Source organism: Megascapheus bottae, chromosome 8, assembly GCF_031878675.1.
Source record: "Megascapheus bottae isolate mThoBot1 chromosome 8, mThoBot2.hap1, whole genome shotgun sequence".
NCBI lineage: Eukaryota > Metazoa > Chordata > Mammalia > Rodentia > Geomyidae > Megascapheus > Megascapheus bottae.
In genome coordinates, this window is record NC_143516.1 from 41,832,884 (window position 1) to 41,845,636 (window position 12,753).

Here is a 12,753-nt window from a genome sequence, read left to right on the forward strand (position 1 = left end):
TCGGCCCTCAATTATTTGGCCACTGTAGGTGTTCAGGATGCGCTTGATGGTCAAAGCAGGGCTGTCAAGATTTGACCTTGGCAGACTAGTGTTGGTCCTGGCGGCCTGCAGTCCAACACCTGGGCAGTCTATTGAGATAGTCACTGCCGAAGTGGAGAGGTCAGGGGCTAGGGGGTCTCTTTGGGGGTTCATGGTAACATGCTCTTTCTTGTTCTGTGGGGCTCTGAGGGGTTTCATGTCCTCCATGGATGATTTACACTCAGGCTCCTGGAGCAACATGGGTTGGCCCTGCAGTTTCATGTTTTAAGTCTGTGAGACTCTTATCTCCAATTAACCCCCACAAAACCAGAAGTGGCACTGTGACTCAAGGGGTAGACCACTAGCCTTCAGCTGAAGAGCTCAGAGACAGCGCCCAGGCCCATAGTTCAAGCTCCATGATCAACAACAACAAAGAAGGAAAGAAGGAGAGGAAGAAAGGAAGAGAAAAAAAGAAAGAGAAAAAGGCATCAATAGGGCATTATAGTCCTAGGACAGTCCAGGCAAAAAAACATATCTATGTCTAAAATATAGCTAAAATATAAAACAAAATTAGCTTTATTTTGTGTGATTGTTGTTCTTAATGTACTATGTTGTTTCTCTTCTCTTTTGTTATCCTTTGGTTAATCTCATATTGTTACCTACCGTATCTGACTTTGTTACCTGGTATATTGTATATACATTTATTTGATTATTTGAAATAGGAAAGGGAAAGGGGGAAACAAGATGATTGAGAGGGTTTGGGGGATGGAAATGGGGACAAAAACATGAGAAGGAGTATCAATGTGTGAGAAGTAATGCACCTACTATCTGGCGAATGTAACTGTAACTCCTCTATACATTACAATAAAAAACAAATAGAAAAAAAAATGGTAGAGCCAAGTGTAGGGGCCTGTGGTCCAACCCAATGCTACAAAAAGGAAAAAAAAAGAAAAAAATGATGGGTAGCAGAGCAAATAATCTATCTATATTTCTGTCCTCAATAGCAATCACCTGGGAAGGGAAGGCTTTTCTAAAACCAAAGTAGCCCTAGTTGCTCAGCAATATGACATGCAAGAAACAGGTCATCTCTATATATTATTTTAAAGTTTACAGTTTCATGTAGATGTTCTCATTTGAACCTTGTAAGTGAAGAGAAAGGGTGTCAGTTCTGATGCTGAACAAACATGCTAAGATTCGAGTCAGTAGCAGAAAAGAGACTAAGGACCTACAATGTCTAATACTGCTACTGGATATTGTAAGCAAAATAATACAGCCGAGGACACCTGTGAGCTTTGGCAGATCTGGGCAGAAACTCAATTCCATTGTAAGTATTATGACTTTGAACACCTTGTTTACGTGCTTTCAATTTCAGTTTTCTCTTCTGCAAAACACAGAAAATGGCACCTTCCTCAACAGGGCTGTTAAGCGAGAGAATTCTTAAAATATGCCCAGCACAGCTTTGTTGAGTAAATGTATCACCTCAAGGATAAAAAGGGGGAAAAACTCCTAAGAAAATAAGAATTGAGGGGCCAAGAGTTTGGCCTAGGGGTAGAGTGCTTGCCTAGCATGAATGAAGACCTCAGTATCACATACCTAGAAAAAAGCTGGAAGTGATTCAGAGGCTCAAGCGGTAGAGCTCTAGCCTTGAGAAAGTCCAAGGACAGTGCTCAGGACCTGAGCTCAAGCCCAGGACTGGCAAAAAAAAAAGAAAGGAAATAAGAATTAAGCATATGGAATGCATACTAAAGTTGGGATTGGATTCTCATTAATAAGTTGAACACTGATGGAATTTTGAACTGATGGTGTTGCCTAACAACCAAAAAGTAACTCAGTACTACTGGCTACCAGAGTTGTCGTTAATCAAAGCAGTAATTAAACTGCTCTTAAGCTCAAGGTTGTAGACAGATGAAAGAATTCCCCTGAGAATTTAGAGTTTTGGCAGATACTTAAAAAAAAGTGAAGCTCCAGCTCCTCAGTTCATCTGTACTAAAATCTCTTGGATATTGGGAAACTTCCCACTTCCGTGCCCTTCTGTGAACACAAGATGTTGCAGTATCTCATGTTGGAGATTAAATGCACTCCCCCCCCCCACAGTGTATCCAACCAACAGTCTTTGATCTCAAAGGGTCAGACTCACAAAAAAAACAAAATTTGTCTTTGTCCTTGCTGCCCTTTAGAACTTCCGAGTCTAGGAAAGGAATCAATGCCACAGCAAAAGACAGCAAAATCCTTCATGAGCCCTGTCTGTGTCTCCAGCATCGTTCCACATGATGGATTAAGCAGAACAAGCAGAGGTAGCACACTTTAAGTGGCTGCTGTAGGGTTTTTATTCTCTCAGCAAGACTGTGCAGGAAAACTATTCCATTTTGGTTTCCTAACACATTCATACTGCTAGATTCATAGCCTGAAAGGCAGCTTGGCCTGCCAGTGGAGCTGACCATAAGGCCATGCCTTTCCACTGTACCGGATATTACTAACTGCCTCTTTTTTTTTAACCTGAAGTCAGGGATTTCATCACCTGGTGCCCTGCTTTTCCCATTTGTAACCTGGACATGAAGATCTAGATGCTGCCTCTCTTCAGGCGGTGAGGTGACAAATGTAAAAGTGCTGAGCAGATAAACACTATTTCTGAACTCATCTTCATCATTGTGCCACCAGGTTTCTATTGCTTTCCCCTCAGCATCCTTGTCTCATCTTTCGAATTTCCTCCTGCCATTAAAACCCACTGTCTGAAAATGTAAAGAGAAGAAAATTTAGGGGGTAAGCTTGGGCATCTTGTGTTTGCACAGAATCTTGTCTCCATCATTTGTTAGCTCAGCATGCTGACTTCTTCAGAAGGAAAGAAATCCATTGCACTCCTTGGGCATTTCAGCATTAATTTACGCACAAACTTGACTTCCAGTGTGAGTGCCTTTAAGGCAGGCAGCTGGTCCATGAATCATGTTCAACATTCATGCAGTGCGGCTGGTGTCTTATCTGAGGATGGTTTCTGCCCATCACCTGCCCCTGTCAGTTCTTCCTCTTCTAATAACCTACATCTGTTTTGGTGACTGAATAAAAACACTGCTAGTGGAGAAAGGCTGGGTGGGGAGTAATTTAATCCGAGCAAGTCAGCACACTTGAGCAATACAGTGTCAAGGATAGCAAGATGGCCTGGTCACAGCTTAATGAAATAGAAGTAGACAGGAAAGGGCTGGAAGCACAGTTGCTCTGTGCTCACACTTCTGGAATGTAGAGGCCCTAATATATCTCTCAAATCTCAAAATAACCATTTTAAGAGGACAAGAGCCCTGTCGGCTTGCTTCTGAGTTCCACAGACATTTTACACAGCCTTTCTCGACAAAACATCGTTTGTTTTTTTTTAGTTTGTTGAAGATTATAAATATTTAAGAAAGTTCAAACCAAAGTTCAAAGCCCTATTAGCAATTCCTTTCAATATTGGCTTGTGTGTCTCTGGTATCCTAATCTAAAAATGCCATCATTTTAAGTCGTTTTGAAGACTGGCATTGGAAGACTAGTAATCACAGTTACATTTTTTTTTCCAGTCCTGGGGCTTGAATTCAGGGTCTGAACACTGTTCTTGAGCCACAACACTACTTCTGGCTTTTTACTATGTATGTGGTACTGAGGAATCGAATCCAGGTCTTTGTGCTAAGCAAGTACTCTATCACAAGGCTAAACTCCCTCATTACATTTCCCCCCCGTATTGGTAGTGGGGCTTAAAACTCTGGGCCTGGGTGTTGTCCCTGAGCTCTTCAGCGCAAGGCTAGTGCTCTACCCCTATAGCCACAGTGCCACTTCTGGTTTTCTGGTGGTTAATTTGCAATAAAAGTCTCATGGACTTTAATGCTGGCTTTGAACTGCAATTCTAAGATCTCAGCCTCCTGAGTAGCTCGGATTACAGGTGTGAGCCACCAGTGCCTGGTTTCATTACATTTTTTTGTCAAGTTTTCTTTATGCAAGAATCCTGAGGCATGGGCTTTTTACATTTTGTTGGAAAAGGAAAAACATGGAAAATGTCATCCAGTCCCTTGCTCTCTCCCAGTTTTTTCTTTTCCTTTCTCCAAAAAGAAATGCACTCGTGTCCTGACTTACATAATAGTAAACCCTTCTATTTAATAAACATTTTCTTTAATTAAAAAAATAAAGTGTGGGGCTGGGAGTTTTGCTGGTGGAGTGCTTACCTAGCATGCATGAAGACCTGGGTTCGATTCTTCGGTACCACATACATAGAAAAGCTGGAAATGGTGCTGTGGCTCACGTGGTTACAGCTCTAGCCTTGAGAAAGCCCAAGGACAGTGCTCAGGCCCTGAGCTAAAAAAGCCCAGGCCTGGCAAAATAAATAAATAATAAAATTATTTTAAAAAGTGTGTGGGAAGGGAATGAATGCATTCAGAATGCAAGTCTGCCTTGAACAAGGTATCACAGATTGTCTGGAGTGGAGGAAGAGAAAACTTAGGGATGCTGAGAATGCTTTAAACATAGTTAAAAACAAGTAAAAATAACAGTATGACTGAAGTTTTAGGTGTGAGTAATTTTGTCTTGTCCCTCCTTCTTTAAGGTCCTTCCTATCTTTAAGGTTCGCCTGATGAGTCCTGGAAGCCATTGCTTACCAAGAGAGTCACTGATCAGGAACTTTCTTTCCCCTTTTAGTTGTTAGTGGTTTCATTGTTCCTTCCTCACTCCAGCTAAGTCTCTTTTGCCTCTCCATGTATGCTTTTTCTCCCTATGGGACAAGACCTGTGGTATCTGATACTTTATTAACAGGTGTTCTGGAAAGTACCTATTTCAAAAATAAAACACTAAATATAGCATACACATTCAAGGCTTTTGAATGTTGCTGTATTTTTCATTTTTGTTCTTTTTTTTTTTTTTTTTTTGGCCAGTCCTGGGCTTGAGCTAAGGGCCTGAGCACTGTCCTTGGACTTTCTCAAGGCTAGAGCTCTACCACTTGAGCCTCAGAACCACTTCCGGCTTTTTTCTATATGTGGTACCGAGGATTCAAACCTGGGTCTTCATGCATGCTAGGCAAGCACTTTAACCACTAGGCCAAACTCCCGGCCCCTCATTTTTGTTCTTTTTTTAATTAACCTCACAGCTAGGCACCAATGGCTCACGCCTGTAATCCTAGCTACTCAGGAGGCTGAGATCTAATGATCAAAGTTTGAAGCCAGCCTGGGCAGAAAAATCCCTGTGAGACTCTTATTTTCAATAAACTACTCAAAAGAAGCTGGAAGTAGTGCTGTGGCTTAAGTGGTAGAGCACAAGCCTTAAGCACAAAGAGGCTCCGGGACAGTGCCCAGACCCTGAGTTCAAGGCCCAAGACTGGCAAAAAAAAAATGAAATAAAATAAAATTGACCTCATGAATGCTTTCTAATAAAATCATTTATTGTTAGGGAACCTGGTGGTAAACACTACATGTATCCTGGAACTCTGTCAACGCAGCTAATTCGCTTCTGACTCAGATCACATATTAGCATTTGCACCATATGGCTGAAAGGGTGAAGGATATATGTGTGGAGAAATGGAGTCAGTAACATTTTTGACCATCTGGTAAATAAATGTATAATTAGCAGGACCCAATATTTATTTATTTATTGCAACCTTTAACCTGAAACAGCCACCAATACAGTTACATAAAACTGTACTACATTTATATTTTCCTCAAATGATTTCTTTCACAATCCCTGTGTTTTCTTCATGTGTACCAATTTGATAGAACTTCCTGCAGTGCGACATTTAGAACACCCTTCATGAGAAGCCACATGACTAAACTGGCACATGGCTAGCAATGTAGAAGTTATGCCCTGCCACCAACCTGTGTGGCTTTGGGTGAATGGCTGGCCTCTTGGAGCCTCAAACTCTTCATGTATAGAATGAATAACATAACATCCTCTAGATTTCCCCTCAAAAGATGGGCGATGGAGGAACACAGAATCATACATCAGAATTATAGGGGACATTTGCTCAAAATATAGCTAGCTGGGCCCCAGTCTCAGCAATTCTGATACAACAGGCCTGGAAAGAGGCTGTGAATCGCATTTCTAATCATTGTGATCCACGACCACACTGAATTGCTGCTGTACAGTCCAGCTGGTTGTAGGCCGTTTAGATTCTCCACATGCTTTTCAATGATAAAAAACATCACAAACAGGAGCACCATTTGTGCCTGAAATATTCCAACTTTATGGAAATAGATGGTCAACTTGGATAAGTGATGTTGATACATTAATGATAGTACCTACTGTTCTTTTTAAAATTCATTTTGTTTTTGGTTAATTAGATCCTGTCTCCTTTTTCCCCTTGCACAGGAACTAGCAGAATATCTATGGACTGTTTAAAGCAGAATCTGGATGAACCTGAAGCCTCGAGCATGCAATTCTTAGTTTTCTACCTTTCAGACCCACAATTCTCTTCATCAATCACTGCCAGCCCCATTGTCTGCCAGGTTTTGTGAAGCTAGAGCCAACCTTCAAGGATGAAAACGCAGAGAATTTAAGCACTCGCTTCCATATCATCTCACACCAGTAGAAAAGTGAAGCTAACCACAGGAGAGCCATGGAAAAGAATTCGAGTTTATGGAAGAACCTGATAGATGAGCACCCAATCTGTACAAGCTGGAAGCAAGAGGCCGAAGGAGCCATTTATCACCTTGCCAGTATTTTATTTGTAGTAGGTTTCATGGGTGGCAGTGGATTCTTCGGGCTCCTTTATGTCTTCAGTTTGCTGGGGCTGGGGTTCCTTTGCTCTGCGGTGTGGGCATGGGTAGATGTCTGTGCTGCTGACATATTTTCCTGGAACTTTGTACTTTTTGTCATCTGCTTCATGCAGTTTGTTCACATTGCATATCAAGTGCACAGTATTACCTTTGCCCGGGAATTCCAGGTGTTATACAGCTCCCTTTTCCAGCCTCTGGGGATCTCTTTGCCTGTCTTCAGAACAATTGCTTTGAGCTCTGAAGTGGTTACTTTGGAAAAAGAGCACTGTTACGCCATGCAGGGGAAAACTTCCATTGATAAACTCTCCCTGCTTATTTCAGGAAGGTTTGTACTCTTGGAGCCTGCATGCCTTTCCTCTGTATCAGCTGTGTGTGTTTGTGTCGTATTTTTCCACCTTGATGGAGGGTAGTATTGGGTGGTGTTTGACATGAATGGCAAACAGAATCACATAGAGCACTGGGTATTATTTACTTGAGACAGGAAATAATCTAGAGCCATACTCCTTTGTCCTAGAGAATAAATAATGTGGATCTTAAAGCCAGAGTATGAGCTAGGTGCTGGTGGCTCACTCCTGTAAGCTTAGCTACTCAAAAGACTGAGATCAGAGCATTGTGGCTCAAAGCCAATCTAGGCAGGTAAGTCTGTGAGACTCTTTCTCTCTCTAGTAAAACAACCAGAAAACTGGAAGTGGCACTGTGGCTCTAAGTGGTAGAGCACTAGCTTTGAGTGGAAAAAGTTCAGTACCCAGGTGTTGAGTTCAAGGCCACAACTGAAAAAAAAATACAAGAAACAAAATATGAATTTGCTAATCTGGGTATGGCATTTGTTTCCTACCTAATCACTGAGAGTCACGAAGAGGACTGTGCCATCTTGAATCGAGTAACTTATATTGGCACATGAAGAAATTTAAATAAGTCTCTTTCACAGGACATTCTTTTTTTGCCAGTGCTAGGCCTTGAACTCGGGGCCTTAGCACTGACTGTGGGCTTTCTCAAGGTTAGAGCTCTACCTCCTGAGCCACAGCACCATTTCTGGCTTTTTCTATGTATGAGGTACTGAGGAATAGAACCTGGGTCTTTGTGCATGCTAGGCAAGAACTCTACCACCAGGCCAAACTCCTGGCCCCCGTAGGGCATTCTTTTAAGTAACAGAGAACTTTTCATTTTAATCATTGCCAAGTTTGTTCAGTAAATTCTTAGCAAATGCCCACTTGTTAGAAGTGCTAAGAATATATGTAGCTAGGAGGCTGAGAGCTGGGAGATCAAAATTCAAAACCAGCCTGAGCAGAAAAGATCAGAAGTATGATTCAAGTGATAGAGTACCAGCTGTGAGCAAGAAAGCCAAACAAGAGCTTCAAGTTCCAAGTTCAAGACCCAGTATTGGAACACACACACACACAGGATGTATGTAGATTTCATGTATTTCATGTTTTTAAAAAATCTTAGTTTACAGATATATTTGTAGTAGATCCTTCATCTTCCTACATGTTCTCCTATTTGATTTAAAATTTTCACAGAGTATATTTAAACTGTTTTTATTGAAGTACTATACATACCCATAAATGTACATTCATTATCAAAGTGCCACTTGATAAGTTATCTGGTGAATTTCATTCAATAGTCCAGATTCCTGAGTGACAGCTGGATCCTAGTGGCTGACTCCCACACTCCTGGCTATTCAGGAGGCTGAGATTTGAGGATCCACTCTGAAGCCAGCTTGGACTGGCTGTGAGATTCTTATCTCCAGTTAATCACCAAAAAGCCAGAAGTGAAGCAGTGGCTCCACTGGTAGAGTACTAGCCTTAAAAATAGCTCACAGAGAGCAACGTTCGTGTATATGAATCTCACAGGATGTTACGTTAACCTTGTCTATGAATCCAGTAATTTGTCTTTCACAATTCTAGGGCAAAGAATCAGCAGAGATCTGAAATGTATTCCCCCTGTCTCCTTTCCCCCAGTCATGTTCTGTTCTTCTCCCTTCCTCCTGACTGGTGTTCTTGTGTTTGGCAGGGTCAGGGTGACAGTGGATGGTGAATTTCTGCATTACATTTTCCCCTTTCAGTTCCTGGACTCTCCAGAGTGGGACTCACTCAGACCCACAGAGGAAGGCATTTTTCAGGTAAGGGATAAATAGACTTCAGGGTTCATACTCCCTCATCCAAACAGATAAATTGTATTTGTATTTAAAAAAAACAAGTAGAACAACAGGCAAATGAGAATAATTTACTTTAACTTTGGGATTTATTTTGCAGCACCTTTATAGGTATAGAAACAAAAAAGTCCATGATAAATAGTCCTAAGATTTCCTTTGTGTAACCTCACATTTGGTGAATAAATGTAATTAATTGAGATTGACTATATACTACAAACATTTATAAAACACCAAGAACTGAGAAGAATATTCGTTACTACATAAATGATACTTTTGAAATACTGATGTTATTTAGTTATTTTCTAGCAATGAGATGACAACTGTAACTTCTTCTGTCACATCTGGTACCTTTGACAAGTAATCATTTCAGTAAATTCCATTTATGTTAGTATACTGTTTGCCTATGAGTTAATAGATAAAGTACTCATCTGTATGTAAATTAGGTGTTTGATTTCAGTTTTATTCTACAGAAACAGGGTTAAATGCTTATAGGCTTTATAACTAACTTGGCTATGCTTCTAAATGATCTGTTTTCTACTTTAATATCAAATAGCTTTTCCTTAGAATTCTTTTTTTTTTCCCATCCTGGGGACTGAACTCAAGCACTGAATACTGTCCTTGGGCTTTCCTCAAGGCTAGTGCTCTACCACTTGAGCCACAGACCCACTTCTGGCTTTTCTATGTATGTGGTACCAAGGAACCGAGTCTTTTTGCATGCTAGGCAAGCACTCTTATCACTAGGCCAAACTCCCGGCCCCTCAAATAGCTTTTCCTTCAGTAAAATGTGAATCATAAATACCAAATAGAAAAAAAAGATAAGCAAAAGATAAGTGCAACATTATGATCTTTCACATTATAGATTATTTGTAGTGATAAACTGTGTGATTTTTCTACTGTTACATTATATTATAGATCTACTGGAGTTTTTAAAAGAAAGTGAATGAAATTCATTTCATTCAGAAAAAAAGTGACTACATGTCTTACTTCCTCATCTTTTTTTTTTTCCAGGTAACCCTCACAGCAGAAACTGATTGTCGATATGTGTCTTGGAGGAGAAAGAAGCTATATTTGCTCTTTGCTCAACATCGTTACATTTCCCGCCTGTTTTCAGTTTTAATTGGCAGTGACATTGCAGATAAACTCTATGCCCTGAATGACAGGGTATACACAGGGAAAAGTTACCACTACGATATCCGATTACCTAACTACTATCATATGTCAAGTCCACAAATGCCCAGATCACCCCTGACAGGACAGTTCCGGAATTCCAGACGATACTGTGATAATTGACATCAAAATATAACATTTCATAACTATTAAAAATATCTTCGTCATTCCCTGAAATGAAATAGCAAAATACAGAAAGTTGAGCTCACTAATATTTTTGTAACTGAAATTCAGCGGAACGATGCCATTACCAGTTATTTTTATTTATCTCAACTGTTGTGTTGCAAATAAATTTTACAACTTTTTTCTTATATTTCTTATTATTACAATTGCGAGAGGGTGAATGATGATGCACAGTTTGTCTCGGAATTTGGAAAATGTAACTTCGCATTTTCACAGGTTTCTCTCAGATTTTCTCCCATATGTTGTCTTCCTGTTGACTTTTAGGCCTGTAAGTTGCTTATTAATGTTCACATAAACATGGCAAGATGTGGCTTTTCTGCTACAACCACTGATGAAAGCCAGGCACGATTACTCTTCTTACCTGTGAAGTTATTTAATAAGACTAAAAAAATAGAATAAATATAAGAAACAATCATATGCCAATCTGGAAAACTATTTTTTTTTCAATTTAATTGTATTGTCAGGGTGATGTACAGCGGGGTTACAGTTACATGTGTAAGGTAATGAGTACATTTCTTGTCAAACATTGTTACCTCCTTTCTCATTTTCTCCCACTTCCCTCCTCCAATCCCTCCCCAGATTTGTAAAGTTCATTTCCAATGTCTTGTGAGTATCTCTGTTGCATTGGCTCACCCTTTGTATCTTTGCCTCACCATTTTGTTATTCCCCTCCTCTTCCCCAAATCAGATAAACATATATACAAGACACAAAGTACCAAAATCCAAAGCAGTGACAACAGAGGATAAAAACAACGGAAAAAGTAATGAAAGAAAAGAATAACTTCACACACTAGATTAACAACAACAATAAAGAAAACCTCTTGTCTCCATATCTTGAAGTTCACTTGGGTTAGCATCATCTTATACGACCATATGTAAATAGCTATTGAGCTAATAGAATCCTCTTCTAGGACTATCCTAGACATATACTAATTATTACAAATGAGGGAAACCATGGGACCTATGTTTCTTTGGGTCTGGCTTACTTAGCGTAATATGATTATTTTTTCTCCAAGTCTTTCCATTTCTTTACTGATGGGTCAATGTCATTCTTTCTAATGGAATCATAGAATTCCACTGTATATATATGCTACATTTTCTTTTTTTCCAAGAAGAATATTTATTTATTCATTGCCAATCCTGGGACTCGAACTCAGGCCCTGGGCACTGTCCTCAAGGCTAGCACTCTACCACTTGAGCCACAGCAACACTTCCGGTATTTTCTGTGTGTATGGTACCAGGAAATCTAACCTAGAGCTTCATGCATACTAGGTGAGCACTCTACCACTAGGCCATGCTTCTGGCCCATATGCTACAGTTTCTTGATCCATTTGTCTAGGGAGGGGCTTTTGGCTTGATTCCATATCTTAGCTATGGTAAGGAATGCTGTAACAACATGGTTGTGCTGGTAGCTTTGTTGGTTGTCATTTGGGTAAATGTCCAGAAGTGGGATTGCTGGGTCAGAGGAAAGCTCTATGTTTAGTCTTTTGAGGAACCTCCATACTGCTTTCCAGAGTAGTTGAACAAGATTCCACTCCCACCAACATGTAGTAGTGCTCCCTTTTGGCCACATCTCCACTGGTGTCTATTGTTATTAGATTTCTTGAAACTGTCCATTATCATTAATGGGTAAGATGGAATCTCAGTATTGTTTTGATTTGCATTTATGGCTAGAGATGTTGAGCATTTCTTCATATGTCTACTGGCCTTATTTCCTCTTCATAGAAGTCTCTTTAAGCCTTTAGTCCACTTGTTAATGGGATGGTTATTTCTTGGAGGATTTGTTTTTAGGGGATTTAATTTTTTGAGTTCTAGGTATATGTAAGATATGAAGCCCTTGTCTGTTGTTTGGCTAGTGAAGCTCTTTTCCAAATCTGTGTGGGCTTTCTGTTTATCTTGCTAGCTAGCTATGTCCTTCGCCATGCAGAAGCTCTGCAGTTTAATGCAATCCCACTGGAAAACTATTTTCTTGCTACAAATAATTTCTCAGACTTAATCTTTACTGCTTAAAAAGAGACATTTTCACAGGAAGCACAATAGTTTCTGAGTAAACAGAATGTCCATAAACAAGTAATGGACATGTTGTACATCGTTCACAGGCTCTGCTGCAAAGGCCAGGGTTTGCCTGGACAGGCAATACCCCACAGTGAGAGCTCAGCCCATCACCACAGGACCCTGCTTGATATGAATATAGCCTTGTAGACAAGGCTTAGTTGCAGATCTGAACCCTTCTTAGCTTGGGAAAATTGGTTTCCTGAAGATCACATGCAGTCTGTGGTCGTTGTAGAAAAATGTATTATGCATTTTACAGGTAAGTACTGAGCTCCCTTGACAACTTGGGACTGACCCAGTGGCATGAACAAGCTGTGGCAGACCCAGACACATTTGTGTTCTCACAACGTCAGGATGTACTGAATGACAACAGATCCGCAAACTACATCAATTTCATTGTTAATTGGCTCAATAATACTGAGGTTACCTGCTAGCCTAGGCTAAGAGGCCATATTAGTCTATA

General features: G+C 40.3%; 1 protein-coding gene across 1 annotated transcript in view; it reads left to right on the forward strand.

Annotated features, from left to right (window-relative positions):
• Positions 1-10,361, forward strand: part of Popdc3 (popeye domain cAMP effector 3) — a 30,647-nt gene extending 20,286 nt beyond the window's left edge. Inside the window, exons 2-4 of the mRNA XM_090337695.1 lie at positions 6,331-7,062; positions 8,748-8,856; positions 9,898-10,361. Coding sequence (XP_090193821.1) covers positions 6,578-7,062; positions 8,748-8,856; positions 9,898-10,179 — 876 coding nt within the window. The 5' untranslated portion in view covers positions 6,331-6,577 and the 3' untranslated portion in view covers positions 10,180-10,361. The remainder of the gene's footprint in view (positions 1-6,330; positions 7,063-8,747; positions 8,857-9,897) is intronic.
• The last annotated feature ends 2,392 nt before the right edge of the window (positions 10,362-12,753 follow it).